This window comes from Poecile atricapillus, chromosome 12 (assembly GCF_030490865.1).
Source record: "Poecile atricapillus isolate bPoeAtr1 chromosome 12, bPoeAtr1.hap1, whole genome shotgun sequence".
NCBI lineage: Eukaryota > Metazoa > Chordata > Aves > Passeriformes > Paridae > Poecile > Poecile atricapillus.
Genome location: NC_081260.1, coordinates 19,353,042 through 19,371,065, shown reverse-complemented (window position 1 = coordinate 19,371,065; position 18,024 = coordinate 19,353,042). Strand labels below are relative to the sequence as shown.

The 18,024-nt window shown below is 53.1% G+C and overlaps 1 protein-coding gene across 3 annotated transcripts in view; it reads left to right on the top strand.

Annotated features, from left to right (window-relative positions):
• The first annotated feature begins 282 nt into the window (after window positions 1–282).
• PCDH19 (protocadherin 19) overlaps window positions 283–18,024 on the top strand; it is a 58,262-nt gene continuing 40,520 nt past the window's right edge. For all 3 annotated transcript variants that reach the window (XM_058847999.1, XM_058848002.1, XM_058848001.1), the window contains exons 1-2: window positions 283–2,486; window positions 5,653–5,980. In XM_058847999.1, coding sequence (XP_058703982.1) covers window positions 346–2,486; window positions 5,653–5,980 — 2,469 coding nt within the window. In that variant the 5' untranslated portion in view covers window positions 283–345. The remainder of the gene's footprint in view (window positions 2,487–5,652; window positions 5,981–18,024) is intronic.

The following is an 18,024-nucleotide window of genomic DNA, read 5'->3' as shown; positions in this document are numbered from 1 at the left end:
CGGGCAGTGGCGTGCGGCCGCCGCAGCGAGCGCCGGCGGCAGCGGGCTCGGCACGGCTCGGCACGGCTCGGCTCCTCGCTTCTCGCTTCGTACCGCTCGGCTCAGCAGCCCGCTTCTGCTCCCGCACCCGCTCGCCATGCCCGGCCCTTCCGCGGCGCCGCCGGCACGGAGCGCTTGAGCGGACGGCGTTGGCGTGTGCGCGGGGAACCGCGGCTCCGGTGCCCGCAGCCGCCCGCCCGCCCGCCCTCCGGCGGGGCAGCCCGGCGGGCGCTGTCCGCATGAGCGCGGCGGGCCCCTGAGGCGCGCGGCCGTCGGGGCGCGGCGCGGCGGGCGGAGGGCGCGGCCATGGGGGCTCTCCCGGCGCTGCTCGGGGCCGCCTTGCTGTGGGCCGGCGCCGGGGCCCTCGTCAACCTCAAGTACTCGGTGGAGGAGGAGCAGCGGGCCGGCACGGTGATCGCCAACGTCGCCAAGGACGCCCGGGACGCCGGTTTCGTGCTGGACCCTCGGCAGCCCGCCGCCTTCCGGGTGGTCTCCAACTCGGCCCCCCACTTGGTGGACATCAGCCCCGGGTCCGGGCTGCTGGTGACCAAGCAGAAGATCGACAGGGACCTGCTGTGCCGACAGAGCCCCAAGTGTGTTATCTCGCTGGAGGTGATGTCCAGCTCCATGGAGATCTGCGTGATCAAGCTGGAGATCAAGGACCTAAACGACAATGCGCCCAGCTTCCCCACCGACCAAATTGAGCTGGAGATCTCGGAGACGGCCAGCCCTGGCACCCGGGTGCCGCTGGAGAGTGCCTATGACCCGGACTCGGGCAGCTTTGGTGTGCAGAGCTATGAGATCACCCCCAATGACCTCTTTGGGCTGGAGACCAAGACGCGGGGTGATGGGTCCCGTTTTGCTGAGCTGGTGGTGGAGAAGAGCCTGGACCGTGAGACCCAGTCCCACTACAGCTACGTGATCACGGCGCTGGATGGTGGCGACCCACCCAACTTTGGCACGGTGGAACTCAGCATCCGCGTCATCGACTCCAATGACAACAACCCGCTCTTCGAGGAGCCAGCCTACACCGTCAGCGTGCCTGAAAACGCCCCACCGGGGACGCCAGTCATCCGCCTCAATGCCTCTGACCCGGACGAGGGCACCAACGGCCAGGTCCTCTACTCTTTCCACAGCTACGTCTCTGAGCGGGCTCGGGAGCTCTTCCAAATCGACCCCCAGAGTGGCCTCATCACGGTGAGCGGTGCCATCGACTATGAGGAGGGTCACGTCTACGAGCTGGACGTGCAGGCCAAGGACTTGGGGCCTAACTCCATCCCTGCCCATTGCAAAGTGACCATCAGTGTCCAGGATGCCAATGACAACCCGCCCCTCATCAACCTGCTCTCTGTCAACAGTGAGCTGGTGGAGGTGAGCGAGAACGCCCCGCCGGGGTACGTCATCGCCCTGGTGCGCGTCTCGGATCGCGACTCCGGGGCCAACGGGCGCGTGCAGTGCAAGCTCCTGGGCAATGTGCCTTTTCGACTCCAGGAGTACGAGAGCTTCTCCACCATCCTGGTGGATGGGCGGCTGGACCGGGAGCAGAGGGACCAGTACAACCTCACCATCCAGGCTAGGGATAATGGCATCCCTTCCCTGCAGGCCACCAAATCCTTCACTGTCAAGATCACCGATGAGAATGACAACCATCCCCACTTCTCCAAGCCCTATTACCAAGTCATCGTGCAGGAGAACAACACCCCGGGGGCCTACCTCCTGTCTGTCTCGGCCAGAGACCCCGACCTGGGCCTCAATGGCAGCGTGTCCTACCAGATCGTGCCCTCCCAAGTCAGGGACATGCCTGTTTTCACCTATGTCTCCATCAACCCCAACTCTGGAGATATCTATGCTTTGAGGTCCTTCAATCATGAACAGACCAAGGCCTTTGAGTTCAAGGTCTTGGCGAAAGATGGGGGTAATCCCTCTCTGCAGAGCAATGCCACTGTCAGGGTGATTGTCCTGGATGTGAATGACAACACGCCCGTGATCACGGCCCCGCCGCTGGTCAACGGGACGGCGGAGGTGTACATCCCCAGGAACGCGGGGGTTGGCTACCTGGTGACAGTGGTCAAGGCAGATGACTATGATGAGGGTGAAAATGGCAGACTTTCCTATGAAATGGTGGAAGGAGACAGAGGATTTTTTGAGATCGACCAGGTGAATGGAGAGATTAGGACCACCAGAGCCTTTGGGGAAAATGCCAAAACAGCCTATGAGCTCATCGTGGTGGCTCATGACCATGGGAAAACATCTCTCTCTGCTTCTGCCTTGATTTTGATATACCTGTCTCCTGCCCTGGATGCCCAGGAGTCCATAGGATCTGTTAACCTCTCCTTGATTTTCATTATTGCCCTGGGGTCTATTGCAGCCATTCTTTTTGTCACCATGATCTTTGTGGCAGTCAAGTGCAAAAGGGATAACAAGGAAATCAGGACCTACAACTGCAGGTAAAGATACCTTTGTTTACGTGCACCTGCGGGGCTGCTTTGATTTTTGCCATCGCAGTTACTTTTGCGTTTGGGGGTGGTGAAGAGGGGTGGATGGATCCGCCTTAGGAACAAAAGTGAGGTTCCTGTCCCCGTAAGAAAATTTCTTGCTGAGCTTTAAGAAATTGTTCTCCGCGAGGAGAGCGGAGTAACGAATCGACTTAATTGTGCGGCTCGACAATCTGTTGCAGCATCCCCGATTTTCCGTGCTCCATCACAAAACGCGGAGGAGAAGGCTTTAACAGGGGCACGGCTGGTGCCCGTGGGCAGCCCCCCGTCCCCGGCACAGCTCCCGGGGCTGGCGAGGGGGGGAGAGCCCCCCGGCCACCGCAGCATCCCCGCAGCAGCCGGTGCGAGCATCCCCGAGGCCGGCTGGCCGTTCAAAGGAGCTATTGTGTGCCCGCTGCGGCTCCTCGGCACGGCCAGCCCGGGGCCAGCGCGGAGAGCGGCGGCAGAGCCCCCCCGGCCGCCCCCCAGCGCGGCTCCGGAGCCCGGCAGAGCTGCCCGGGCTGCCAGGGATGCTGCCGGGGAGGGTTTCTGCGGCTCCGGAGCCCGGCAGAGCTGCCCGGGCTGGCAGGGATGCTGCCGGGGAGGGTTCCTGCGGCTCCGGAGCCCGGCAGAGCTGCCCGGGCTGGCAGGGATGCTGCCCAGGCTGGCAGGGATGCTGCCGGGGAGGGTTTCTGCGGCTCCGGAGCCCGGCAGAGCTGCCCGGGCTGGCAGGGATGCTGCCCGGGCTGGCAGGGATGCTGCCGGGGAGGGTTTCTGCGGCTCCGTGCCGTTTTGCCCTGGCTGGATGAGTGCTCCGAAATGCCGGAGGGGAGGTCAGCCCCGCGCCTGGAGCGGCTGAAAGGCTGATAGGGGAAATCCAGTCCCCTGAATATGTAACAGCCCGGCGATTATTGTCTCTCTTTTACTATTCTCTGTGTTACACAAGTTAGGAGACAAATGCTAACCACACATGAATATCAATCAGATGCCATAAAAGAGCAGCTGCAATGCCTCATAAATGGTTTAATCCTGTTACTAGTGAAATAGCCATGACTTCTCCATTCCTTCGGCACCGAGTCGTTTCAGAGAGGAGGGATGGAAATTAATTTTGCTCTACCTTGGAAACGCACGCTCGCCCCTGGCAATTCAGCGGCGCGGGGGGATGTGCGGGCTTTAAAGTTTTATTTACGCAGAAATAATGCCGGAGAGTCGGGGCATTGTACCCCGTTTTCACAGCGGAAAGTGCGTATATAAGCCTTTTTGCTCGATGGGGGAAAAATCATCTGCAAATAAAGGTCGGTCTGTGCTGTATTATGGGATGTCTAGCTTCAAGTGAAAGCGCACAGACCAGATTTCTTGCCAGCTCGGCCCATTAAAGGAGGATAGGACCTGAATGGATAAAAATCATGTTGTGGTGGTGCCCCTAACAGCTTCTCACATACGTATAAGCCCTGGGTTTACTGTGACGGCTTAGGGATTAATGAAGTGCGCTTTAATTAAATAATTGGTCAATAGAGAAAGGACAGCAAAATGAATGCCTGCAGGAAATAATTGGGCTCTCGCATTGCCAAACTTAAACATTTAGGTAAACAAAACAATTAAAGCTTCATCAAGCGTTGTTAGACGAGTCAGCAGCATATAGATTGTTGGCACAACAGAGATGCCTGCCTTCCTGTGATTTATTTGCACGCTCAGGGGGGTGCTGGGGCTGTTATCAGTGTGTGTCTGAGCAGGAGTCAGCTGCAGAGGTGGGGAAGCACCAGGCAGGCTCAGCAGCAGCAGTGACCATGGGGCACCCTCTCCCCACGCCTCCAGGCTTTGCAGTGCCTTGTTTTAGAGATTCCTCACAAGAGCTGCTGGAGAGTCTTCAAAAAAACGTGTTAATTTATGAGGCACATATGAGGGCTGTTGGACTTCGTGGTGTTTTCCTGCTCAGGCGATTAGCTTTCTGGAACAAGAATATTTGTCCAAGATTTGCCTTTCCAGATAAACTGTATTATTTATTCATCCCATTATTTCTGTCGCAGATACTGGATTTTATTTTTTTTTTTTATGCTGTTATCATAACAAGAAGAGGAGCAAAATCCTGACTTTCAAATGTGTATTTCTGACTGTGCATAGCATTTGATGTGCTTCCCTGGGAAATACCGAGTTGCCCAGTGCTGTGCATGTACAGATTCGTGGCAGGGACTCTTGTGGTGCTCAGTGTGGGAAGATGAGCCACCGTCACTCTGAGCTGAGCAGACCCAACTGATGCAAGGTGCAGATAATTTGTTGTTATTTGCTTGGGTGGTGTTTTGCAGTAACTTTTTTCCTCTGGTGTTTTGTGGAAGGCAAACAAGGCGCTTCATCACTTGATTCTTTTGGCAGGTGGGAAGCAAAGAGGGAAGGAAAGGCAGAGAAAAACAAGCTTGCAGTAAAATAAAAAGGTCAAAAAGGATCATTTTTCTTTGCAAAACACACGGTTGTTGTTCTCTGATTTCTAGAAGGTGAAAGCATTTCCCGGCAGAAGGGGATGTGCGTGTCAGGGCGAGGGAGGAATGGAATTGAATTGGAGAAGAGATCAGGTATGATCAGGAGACAGTCAAAACACCAGCAATTTAGATAAAGCATTAATAAACAAACAGCCTTTGGAGTGTGAGAGAATTGAGCTTGCCAGCTAGGACTGCTTCTGGGGCTGCTTTATTTACTGCTATGGAAAATGAACTGGGGAAAAAAAAACCTGCTATTCGTTTGAATTTTCTTTATGGAGACCAAATTAAATCACTTTTAAAATCCTTATTACGCATGGAAATGAATGCAGGTCCCCTTTTCAGTTCATGGATTTTAACATCTCCATTTTACTCTTCTGCAGACTGGACTTTACTTCTACTAACTAAATATCAGCAATTACATACACTAGATCAAAACAGAAGCATTCTTCCTTGCCATTTTTTTTACATATTTGACCTGAAAACATTTTGCATATGAGAATAAGCTAAAGACGGTGTCGTGCCACCAGACCCAAACCATGACGTAACGTGCATGACTAAGAAGCCTACACGGAGATGGGGGCCAAGCCCTCTGGGTTTCTGCATCTGTTTTTAGCAGGGCAGGGTTTAGGATGCTCTCAGCTTCTCATTTTCCCTCTGTCCCCCAGAATCGCGGAGTACTCCTACGGGCATCAGAAGAAATCGAGCAAGAAGAAGAAAATCAGCAAGAACGACATCCGCCTGGTACCGCGGGACGTGGAGGAGACGGATAAAATGAACGTTGTGAGCTGCTCCTCTCTCACTTCCTCCCTCAACTACTTCGACTACCACCAGCAGACCCTGCCGCTGGGCTGCCGCCGCTCCGAGAGCACCTTCCTCAACGTGGAGAGCCAGAACAACAGGAACGCCGGCTCCAACCACATCTACCACCACACCTTCACGGGGCAGAGCCCCCAGCAGCCCGACCTCATCATCAACGGCATGCCGCTGCCCGAGGTGAGCGCGGCCAGGAGCCGGGCACCGCGGCTCGGTCGGTGCTGCCACTGCTGGGCTCCAGGTGCTGCACAGAGCACACCTGGGTGGTTTCTGGGTGTGTGACACCCCGGGGGGAGGCAGGGATGGAGGATGGGGCAGGGGGAGCAGCTGGCACTCGCCTGTGGGTGCTGGGGCAGCCCTGATGGGTGGATGTGTCACCCCAGCCACTGCAGAGACCCTCAGAAGTGGCCAGGTGGGGATGGGCCAGGCCAGGCTGTCTCCACACGCCCAGGAGGCTGGAGGTGGCTGCTTTGCAGGTGTGCTCTGGCTGTGGCCATGCTCAGGGAGGAGACACTTGGCTTTACAGAAGTTTTTTTCAAAGGCTGTTGAAAGGGATGTTGGTGGCTGCTCCTCTGGAGGCAGCTGGCTGTGCTGGGGGTGCAGACAGTGCAGGATGCCCCATTGTGACCAGCTGCACACCTGGCACAGTGCTGCCCCTTCACTGTGCAGGACCCTGGCTGGCATGGGACCCATGTGTGGTACCTGCTGAAGGCAGGGAAAGGGACTGCTCTAATCCACACCATCCTCATCACTTTCTTCTAATTCTTTGGCTTTCCTGTACATCACAGGCATCATTTAATGTTGCTTGTTTGTCTCTCTTTGAATTATTGTTTGGTTTTAAGCAAAACAATCAAAGGTTTGTCATGTTTCATGCTTTGAACAGAATAACAAAGCTGAAAAAGCAGCTGAAATATTTATGGCTCACTCTGTTTTGTGTTCAGGATGGTGGTGTAAATGCAAAATGCTGCTGCTGAAGGCAGTGGAGCTGCTTCAGATTCATCCTGGTCCTGCAGAGAGCTGAGCCTGGCCCTCTGCAGGGCTGCTGCCAGGGGCCTGGTCCTGCTGTGGTGGTATTGGCAGAGTGCTTACTGAACCCTGGTGTTTGACTTCCACCGAAGCAGAACCAGCTCTGAGAGGTTGTGCACCAGTGTTGGCCCATCCCAGTGACCATTGCTGTTGGCATGCTGGTCCCTGGGGAATTCCTGTCTTCCTGGAGTGGTCTTTTGGAGAGGATTCTGGAGTGCATCTCTGGGCACTGGAGCAGTGGAGCATCCTGTCAGCCTGTGATTCACAAAATCCATCACATGCTGGCACTATCCAGAAGTGCATGCTGGCAGTGGGAGGTCTCAGGTGCCAGGGAGGATGGAGGGAGCATCAGGAGCATCATAACTCAGCTGGTAACAGGCAGCTGCATGCACAAGGCAGTGCTGCCTGTGCTTCTCTTTGGTACAGCAGCTGGGCTGGGGTCTCATGCAATGTGCCCTCCAGAGGTTTCCCTGCCTTGTTCACCCTCCTGGGAGGGAGGGTGGGATGCTTGTTCCCGTGGCTCCAGCTCGCCCCGTTTTCCCATCCCTTGTGCAGGTGAGATGCACTGTGAGGAGCTGCTAGCTTGCCTGGAGAAAGCAGTTTGTGTGTTGTAACGAGTGGCCAAGTGGCAGTGGCACATTTCCCCCAGGCAGCTCACCAGTCCCACGAGGGATGTGCGAGGGAAACACGTCCTGGTGGGATCTGCTCGCTGTCCAGAGATGCTTTTGGGCAAAAGGACAGGATCAGGGTATGGTGTGGAGGAATCCCAACTGAAAGCTGTTTGAAGTTTAGTTCAGGGTGGGAATGTCGATGTTTTTTGGCAGAACCCCAGTGTTAGGCTTCCAGCTGTTGCAGGTGAAGCTGTCTTGCTGGTGGTGTGGATTCTGTTGGCATCTAAAGATCCCCATGCCCCTGTGGGTGAGGCTGTTCATTGGTGCTGGAGTGACAGCCCTGTCCTGGCACACACAGGGTGACACAGGAACTCCACAGAAGTTGTTTCCTGGGAGGATCACAGCAGCCCTGAGTCCCTGCAGCCGGTCACTGCTGGAGCAGGCGCTGTGGAGTGATGCTGTGGCTGTGCAGGGTGCTATTGGCACAGCCCTGGGTGCTGAGGATTTCATAAACAGTCCCTGCCCAGAGTTTACAGAGCCAAACCATTCCCTGCAGTGCTTCCAGTGCTGCTTTGCCTGGGCTGGTTTGAATTGCTTCCAGCGATGAAGCCGCCGTTGTTTCCCCTGGGAGGCTTTATGAGGTGTCAGCATCGGGGAGATATCATTGCTGCTCCACCCAGGAGTGACTTTTCCTGATGGGAAGGCAAAGCATGGGTTGGTAACAGCTAAAATACGAGGTAAACACGTCTCTGGCAGTGTCACTTGGCATGTGCTGGCTGTGGCTGGGGGGAAGCGATGGCCTCTGCAGACAGACACAGGCTGCCCCAGCAGTGGTGGGTTTGTGATGTAGCTGGTCTTTAACGTGAGCCTCATTTACTTTAACAGTCAGGAGCCTTGAAATAAAAGTCCCCAAGGATGGCTTGTTTGTGGAGCTTCAGGAAATGTTTCTTCTAATGCGGTGGCAGGTCTCGGGGCTGGGAATAATTGGGTTTGTTGGTGCGTCTCATCTTTCCCTGGTGATCCAGAAAGGATTAAAGGGTGGTGTCTGTGGGGGCTGCAGCCCTGCTCTGAGGGTGCAAAAGAAGTTTGAGACCGCCCTTGTAAAGCTTTTCCCTTTGGGTGGGGCTGGACTTGGCTGTCAGCTCTGCTTGTGCCAGGGTATGGCTGCCAAGAGAGCTTGGGGAGACGGTGGGGATGTCCTGGATGATGCTGTGACCCTGCAGTGATGTCCTGGATGAGGTTGTGACCCTGCAGTGATGTCCTGGGCTGTTGTTGTGACCCTGCAGTGATGTCCTGGATGAGGTTGTGACCCTGCAGTGATGTCCTGGATGATGTTGTGACCCTGCAGTGATGTCCTGGGCTGTTGTGACCCTGCAGTGATGTCCTGGGCTGTTGTGACCCTGCAGTGATGTCCTGGATGAGGTTGTGACCCTGCAGTGATGTCCTGGGCTGTTGTTGTGACCCTGCAGTGATGTCCTGGATGATGTTGTGACCCTGCAGTGCTCCCATGGGTGCCCTGGTGCCTCTCAGGGATGCTGCCCACAGGCTCTGGGTGTGAGGCTGCAGGCAGTGATGGCACAAAGCGTTTGTGAGCAGCTCCAGTGATCGTGGCTGACAGCAGGAGGCTCGGCCCCTGTTAGTGTTTGGGCTTGTTTTGCAGCAGGGAGAGTGGGACACGTTGGAGCTGCAAGGGCATTGCTGCTCAGAGACTGCTGCTGCTCAGAGACTTTGCTGCTGCCCAGAGTTCTTTTTTATCTTCCTTCTGAGCTGGAGGAGAAGTCAGCTTTGAAACCAAAAGGGCTTGTTGTCAGGTTTTGCATGTATATTGCTGGGAGTTGTACCAGGAGATTAAAAATCAAAATTAATAGGAGCTATTAGGCAGCTTCCTTGATAAAAATGCGTGTTGCATTGGGGTGGTGTGGAAACTGGTCTGAATGCCGAGCCTTTTAGGATCCAAGGGACATGACTTGCATGTAGAGCAGCCACCCTTGGGTAACACTACATGCCTGAATTTTGACTTGTTGGTTTACAGGGTGAACAGTATGTGTGTGATGGCCGTATCTGTGTTTCAGAGGCAGTTTTACATCCCAGATTTGCACTGCTTTGGGAGGTGATGTTTGTTGGCTGCTCCAGGATGGGAATCACCCTGGGGACAGCAGCTCACTCTGTCCCCAGATCTCGCCTGGGGCCACCGTGGTGGCCAGCCCAGGGCAGGCATTCCAGAGGAGGTGTGACACGGGAGCAGGACAGCCCTCCTGGAGAGGCTGGGTGTCCCAGGGTGGGATTAGCCCGGAGTTCTGGGCTGACTCTGGGCTCTGGGATGGCTCCATGGTGGCTGTGTTGGAAGGGGAGTGGCAGCACTGATGTTACGCTGGCAGCAGAGGATGGATCAGACCTGGTCCTGCTCTGGTGATGCTTTGGTGGGTCCCTCTGAAGAAGAAGGTCAAGGTGGAGCAGCCTCTGATCCAGCAGGACCCGAGTACCCTGGGAACCCACACGGCCACCAGCTCCCAGAGCCGTGGCCACCCTCCCCTCCCGAGCTGATGGCCACCATCAGTAAGATGGGGAATTACTGGTTTTAGTGATAATCCTGGTCTAATCCCCCAACCTTGATACACTCCCGCATAATCCTCACTCACACTGATTTAGCTGGGGCTCCTGGTGGCTGCAGGGATTATTTGAGGGAGCAACAGTTGCAGGATAAGGCCCCCTTGGTTTCAGGTCTGCTTTGTACTACCTGGAAAGGGTTCTGCTCACTGTGGGAAATGGTTTTCTAAGCACAATAGAGCAATTTTCGTTTCAGGCAGCACCGGCAGCTTTTGCTCTGGCTATCTGCTGGTGTTAACTAAAGCACATTTCTACAACACACAAAGATTTTTGTTTTGTAAGAAATGAAATCAGCGTGGCTGTTTCTCTTTCTCTGTCATTTCTCTACTTGTCAATTCTTTCTTCCCCTCCAGCTTATCCTCCTCTTCTCTGCTAGCCTTAAAAAGCCCCCAAAGTGTCTGTTATAATCACATTTTGTGTGTTACAACCAGAATGAATGTACTCACTTTAATATGCTGGGTTTGAGGAAATCAGTTTCTGTCTGGTATAACAGACAATTTGTTATAAACCATGCCATTTAGAAGTGAAGGGCCTTGCTTTAGTGCAGCGCTGGGGAAACGTCATGATACATAATTGGAAGGGATTTGGCTTGCTTCTGAGTAATGCTGTGAATAGAGCAGGGGAAAGGGGAAAAAAAGGAGCTGATTTCCAACCCGGAGAAAGTTTGCGGTGTTGAGACAGGCCAGGCTGATGAAATGAGGCTTGTTTTCAGAGCTATAATAATTAAAGCATTATCAGAGATGATGTTGCACTAGTGGGAAGGCTGACTTCGCAGGCAGCGTTGCCAGTCTTGTTTTCTCCTTGGGAGGTCACTGTAACTCAGCACTTTTTTGTGCCTGCGACGTGATGCGCACCACGGCGGGTGAGCGTGGGTCACGGCTCTGCCCGTGCCCTGCCATGCCTGAGCAGCCCCAGCCCTCATCCTGCAGCCCCCCAGACAGGAGTGATGCTCTCAGCTTCAGGCATCCACCGGTTATCCCCTCCCTGGGGACTGCTCCTGGTCCTGCCTGGGCAGCCAGCATCGCTCTGCATCGCCAGCGAGCAGAGCTGCTGGGGTGGGGACCCCCAAACCTCCCTGGCTGCTGTCCCTGCTCGCCCCAAATCCCAGCAGATCTCTCAGCTGCACCACTCCCAAAGTGCTCTGTGTATCACTGTGGGTTCCCTGACCTCTCTGAGCGTTGGAGCTGACATTATGGAAATCAGCAGCTCTTTATTCCATTCTGAGGTCAGCCTAACCAAATTATACATCTCTTAATGTAATCGCTCCAAGCTGTTGTATGGAGAAATTCACTTGAATACCTTGCAACAGAGATAAATATGCCAGCTCCCATTCATGTTTAACCATGCCACGCTCCCTGGGTCTTAGGCAAGCCCTCAGTTCAGCCCTCTCTGGCTTTTCCTAAGATCATCAGATCATTTAGGTTGGAAAAGGCATTTAAGACTGAGTTCAACTAAGAGCTGAACATTGGCAAGTTCCCCAGTAAACAACACGTTTTGTATTGGTGATTTGGGGCTGCCTCCCCATCCTGGCAGCTCTTTGGGCTCTCCAAGGGTTTTCTAGCCCATGGTAGGGTCCTGGTCAGGAGGGACCAAAGGGGTTTGCTCCAAGGATCCATGGAGGAGTAGGGCTGGTGTGGCAGTAGCTGCTTGTCTTTAACAGCAAGGCCTGTGTGCTGCCATGGGTATGATCACATTGTTATATATTACATACTGTCTATCTTGTATTTGTGATGTACTACATAGAATCACAGAATCATTTAGGTTGGGGAAGACCTCTAAGATCATGGGGTTCAAACATTAACACTGCCATGGTAACACTTGTATCCCTATGCTTACAAAAAGTGTGTATAGAATTATTACATATTGCACCTAATTATGTGAGTATATAATATGTCATATAATAAGATACATCTCATTTGTTTTTATGCTACTGCTTTGGATTTTATGGTTCACTTTTACTGGAAGTGGAGAAGCTCCTCTTGTTTTCACAGATTCATAGAATGGTTTGGGTTGGTAGGTTCCTTAAATATTTCCTCTTGGAAAATTTGAAATTCTGATGCATATTTCTAATGCATAACTCGTGAAGTCTATAAAAAAAGCTTTTGCAACTATATTTACATGGCAGATTAGAATTTTCTCTTAAACTGGGAAAGATTTCTAGTAAGCTTTTTTAAAAATTTCATCAAAAGGATAGTCTTGCATGGTACTTTATGGGCTTTCTTACAGCAGTATCCAAGTGAATTTGTGTTGTATCGAGTGATTTGAACCGTGTGGTTTCTCCCTCTCGTTTCCTTCACGTATAGCACAGCAGAGGCATCACTGAGGCCAAGTGCAGTAGCCTTTGAATAACCTTGTGTGCATCTGCTTGGCTGGGTGGAAGAGCTGTATTTTCCAGCTGCCATTTCCTGAAGTCCCTCCTGAGGGCTTTGAGCTGGAGAAGCTCCTCAGCCAGGTGCCCTCCCAGGTCCTTGGGCTTCTGCCCTCCCTGCCTGTGCCCTGCTCAGCTCTTTCCTGAATTCCCATCAGCCAGCAGGGGCAGAGCCATTGTGCTTCCATCCCCAGGCTCTGCCTGCAGGCTCTCCAGGGATCAGCCTCTCTCCAGGGATCAGCCTCTCTCCAGGGATCAGCCTCTGTCCAGGGATCAGCCTCTCTCCAGGGATCAGCCTCTGTCCTGGGATCCCTCTCTCCAGGGATCAGCCTCTGTCCTGGGATCCCTCTCTCCAGGGATCAGCCTCTGTCCTGGGATCAGCCTCTGTCCTGGGATCAGCCTCTCTCCAGGGATCAGCCTCTGTCCAGGGATCAGCCTCTCTCCAGGGATCAGCCTCTGTCCTGGGATCCCTCTCTCCAGGGATCCCTCTCTCCAGGGATCCCTCTCTCCAGGAATCCCTCTGTCCTGGGATCCCTCTCTCCTAGGATCCCTCTCTCCAGGGATCCCTCTCTCCAGGCATCCCTCTCTCCAGGGATCCCTCTCTCCTGGGATCCCTCTGTCCCGGGATCCCTCTCTCCTGGGATCCCTCTCTCCTAGGATCCCTCTCTCCTGGGATCCTCTCTCCTAGGATCCCTCCCTCCTGGGATCCCTCTCTCCTGGGATCCCTCTCTCCTAGGATCCTCTCTCCAGGGATCCCTCTCTCCAGGGATCCCTCTCTCCAGGAATCCCTCTGTCCTGGGATCCCTCTCTCCTAGGATCCCTCTCTCCTGGGATCCTCTCTCCCAGCCCCTTGCCCACCCTGGCAGCAGCTCCTGCTCTCGTGTCAGGGCTCAGCAGGGTGGGACCCCCAGCCCTGCCCACCCCCCTCTCCTGCCAGGCTGCTGGTGGGGCTGGCATGGCCTTGCTTCAATAAATTATTAGATATTGTTCCCAGTAGAGGCTATAGTTGAGTTCCAATCATTTTCTGTTAATTAAAATACAGGATGGTCTTATTTGTAGCATAAATAGTTGTAATCTGTGTACTTAAAAGTGTAATTATAATTCAAATTGGAGCGTGCTCTGAATTGGTGATGGGTGGGGTGCTCTGCAGGCAGCAGTGCCCTGGCAGGGCTGTGCTGGGTCCTGTCCCCTGGGGCACAGTTCCAGACCCTGCTGTCCCCAGGAGAGCATCACCCAGGGCTCTGCAGAGGAACACTCAGGTTGTTGGCAGCTCCAAATTCCACTGTTCCTTCCAGGGCAGAGCCTGTCCGTGGCTCCTGTTGGAGGCTTTGCTGGAGAAGACAGCACCACATCTCTGCTCCAGTGTCTCACTCAAGTTCCTTTGTCTAAATTCAGAGGGAAGTAATGGCTTATGTCAGCTGGACAAGTGATTAGTGCTGGGCCTTGCTGTGTCTCCCTGTTGAACATGGAATTACAGAGAGTTCTCGCAGGTCTGTGAGGGCTGGAGCACAGCTGATGCTGCAGCAGGCAGGTGTGTGACAGCCTTGGCACTTCCTACAGCCTGTGATGGAAACTGAGCCAGCCCTGCAACACCTGCCACCAGGACAGACAGGTCACTGGAAACTGTGTAGGGCAAAGTGTTTGGAGCCCTGTAGGTGAAGTCCTCATCTCAACACCCTGCTGAGATCTGGGTGTGAATCCTCCACGTTTCTCACGGGGATCTGGAGCTTGTTGGATTATACCATCGTTTGTAATGGCAGGTGTATGCCACAGGGCAGGTTTTAAAATTCCCGTGTTGGTGGATTGCATTAACCCATCCTAAGTCAGGTATGTAAAATTCCATTAAGTGAAACCCCTCTGGCATTTTCTCACCCGTGCTCCAGCTCTGCAGGCTATGCTAATGCAGTGTGTTTGCTCATCTATTAGAAGGATGATGGCTTTAAAATAATAACATTTATCTTTGGCAACAGACCTACAATAGTGCACACAGAGTACAATTTTGTGAAAGGCTCTGCAGATGTTGCCTCATTCAATCTGGGTCAAAAAGAGTGCTTAGAATCATAAAGGTTAGAAAGAGATCAAATAATTCGGTGATTTTATTGCTGAATAATGTACTTGGAAAATATCATTCACCATTATTAGACTAAGTGAGTACAGAAAACACAGGACTCAATAGTCATTTCTCAGTATTGGCTGATTTTACTGTTTTTATAATGTAGCTAAATTCCCTGTTATTGATTCTAGCATCGATTATCGATCTGGAAATGTAAATGTAAGTGATGGCAGGAGCACATGGAGCTTGGACAGTGAGGGAATCAGGCTTCCTCTTGCCTGCAGTGCCTGGTGGTGGGCAGCACACGCTGCGGCAGACTGGTGCTGGTTTGGGGGAGCTGGCAGGGTTTTGGGAGCTGTTTTCACAAGCAAAGATGAAAAAACAGGAAAACACCCATTCTGTGTGTTCTTTTCCGTGCCTGAGAGCTTATGTAAACTTGCTGAGACAAACCCAGATGGGCTGGGACGCCGGCAGCAGGATGGGGCTCGGAGCCCGCGCCTGCGCCTCTGTCACCTGCTCCCTCCTGGACTTTTCATATTCAGATTCACATCTGGATGCTCTGGCAGGGACCCAGCTTTGGCGACGTTCAGCAAGCAAATCCTCACTGGCTGGTGGCTCTGATGCAGCACCCGGACCTGTGGGCCCATGGAACTCTTCTCAGGCATTGGGGAGTGCTTCCTCTGCCTCCTTGCTCAGCCCCAGCGTGGCTGTGTGGAGGGGCAGTGCCTGGGCTGGGCTCTCCCTGTGCAGCTGGCTGGGGGGATTGGGTCAGGGAGAGAGCAGAGCCGTGTCCTGTCCAGGCTCTGTGTCCCGTGGTGAGCCCCAAACCAGAGCTGGCAGCATCGCTGTGGGAGCCACAGGGCTCCTGCCGGGCTGGGGCTTGCTCAGCCATGCTGTGGGTTCCTTTGTTTGGGGAAAAAAACAGATGAATTTTGGAATATGTTCATCTCTTGTTCTCTGCACTTAGTTGTTGTCAGCATTAATATGCCATTAACACATGCTCATTAGGAGGAGAATGATTGTACCCTGCAGAGTATGGGGGAAACCTTCATTAGGCACTAACATATTGAACTGAGCTGCAGACTTCACTTGGGAAAACTGGGGAATGTTCTGCTCAGCATCAGGTTTCCCTCATTTCTCCTTTTGGTCTGATAAAAGCACCTCATCTTCTGGCATGCACTTTTTGCTACAAATGGGGAGGATGTGCAGGCGAGCCCAAAATCCTTTGGGGAAGGTGCCCAAATCCTTTTGGGACCTCAAATCCATCTTTCCCCAGATCTAAGACGTCCTCATCATCGCTTATTTTGCCATGCAGAGAGAGGACACAATCCCATGTCCCCCCTCCAAGGGCTCTGTTGGCTCTTCAGCCTTAATGAGATGAACTCTTCACGGAGCTGGGAGATGCTGGGGGAACAGATTTGTTGAGAAAGGAGGTGTCATTTCTACATCCTCGCTTTTCACACTGTAACGACGTTTTAAGCGTTCATCTGGCCTTGCTGCCTCCAGTCTGCAGCCATAACCTGCCATGTGTGACAGGGCAATTGCTCGCCCTGGTAATGATTACAGCAGAGCCCGCCGTTGTTCCCTTGTTTGCAGCTCCAGGCATGTGCATGGTGCTCTCTTAAAGTCAATCAATAAGAATAATTGCCAGTCCAGGTGGGGGTGAGGGAAGAGGGGGCTGCAGCAGACAAATATTTGCTGATTAAGACCTTGTTTAGGTGCAGTGCCTCTGATAGGTAGCAAGGGATGGACAATAAGGGCCATATGTGGTATTTAATTAGAATTTATCCTAAATGGAGTGATTTCATGGATTTCCACAGAGCTGGCAGCTGTCCTCTGTGTTACAAGTGGAGGTCCTGGCTCTGTCCCTGCCCCACTGCCCTCTGCCCTGGGGTTTTGCAGGGTTTTTCAATTTCGGTGCAGCGTGGCCCCGTCCTCTCTTGCCTCTGTGTAGGTATAGCCAGAGGAAATCCCACAGATGGCTTTTCACCAATAAACCTCAGCAAAGCTAAAATGACATTTGAGCAGCCTGGGTTTGCTGTTGTGAAGGTAAATGATGGCAGAGCACAGGCAGGTCCTGCAGGAGGAGGAGCAGGATCGGTGCTGGGCTGAGCAGTGCCCCCAGGACAGCCCCTGGCTGCAGGGTGTGCTGGAGCTGCAGCTGGCTCTGGAGACACCCAGACTGCGAGCTGGAGGCCTCCTTCCTGCAGAGGTGAGGACAGACAGGGCTGGGACTGTCCACCCCAAGCTCACCTTGCCTTTGGTGACCTAACCCCCCTTTTGTCATTCATCCTGGGACTGTCCACCCCAAGCTCACCTTGCCTTTGGTGATCTAACCCCCCTTTTGTCATTCATCCTAAACCTGTTGGAAGCATGCCAAAACCAGACAGGTGATCCATGATCCTCTGTCCTTGACAGGGAGGGAAATGAGGCGGTGAGGTGAGAGACCAACCTGGGACAGGTTTTTTTGGAAGCTGTTTGGTGTCTCCCAGTGTCTCTGTTAGGGGAGCATCTCCTGCGGTGCCTGCTGGGCGCTGCAGCGCTTCAGGAGGTGTCTTGGTGGCTGTCCTAGCTCATCCCAACTCGTGGCTCTTCCTCCTCTGAGCTCCCTGAGGTCTCCCTCTCATCCTGCCACGCTGTCTGCAGGCAGAGCAGCCCCAGGCTCCCGTCTCAGCACAGCTCCCCATGCTGGAGACGTGGCTGTGTCCGTTTGCTGGGTGCTGCGTGACTCGTGTAATCACCATGCGAAATGCATCATTCATAAACTGTTTAGCGTGACCTTTTGTACAGTAGCACTAATTATTATTATCACAGAAGCCCAGTAAACTAGACTAGTAATTATCAGGGATTTATTTGGATGGACAGCTAAGCTATTCTTGGCAAGTTAGTCAAAGCAGTTGTCATGACAGCCACGCAAATGTGTCTTATGAATTGGGTTAATTAGGGTAATTAATAACTGTTGTTTTGCCCTTTTTAACAAGGTATTGCTGAGACACTATAAAAAATAGCAATTGTACCTAACAGAAATGGTCTTCTTTTAGCAGCAGCCTTCACATCACAAAATAAAAGTAGTAAATACCTGTTGGGTTGTTGTTTCACAAAGAAACGTGTCATCCAACCTTGTCTTTCAGGAAAAGCAGGGGGTTAGAGGCTCTGCTGTAATTTTTCTGCTGTGCTTCCTCTCCTGGGCCATATTACCAAGAGATTGATCATCAACATTACTGATACTGTCATTATTTATTGTAATGCTGTGCTGCACCGATGGGTTGTCACGGAGAGGTCTGTGCCATGCCCGTGCTGAGGGCAGTCCCAAGGTGCTCCTGTCAGTCGGAGCAGGCTCCACAAGGACTTAAAGCCAATTTTAAAGTTGTGACCATAAATTACAGCCGTTCTGCTGATGCATCGCCACCATCGTCATCAGGACAGCAGGTGCCAAACCGCCGCGTCCTCGCTCGGCGGAGCATCTGCTTCCTTTGAAAGGAGGCTTCTGCTGAATAAATGCATTTGGTGTTCACAGAATCGTAGAAGATCCTGAGTTGAAAGAGACCCACAAGGATCG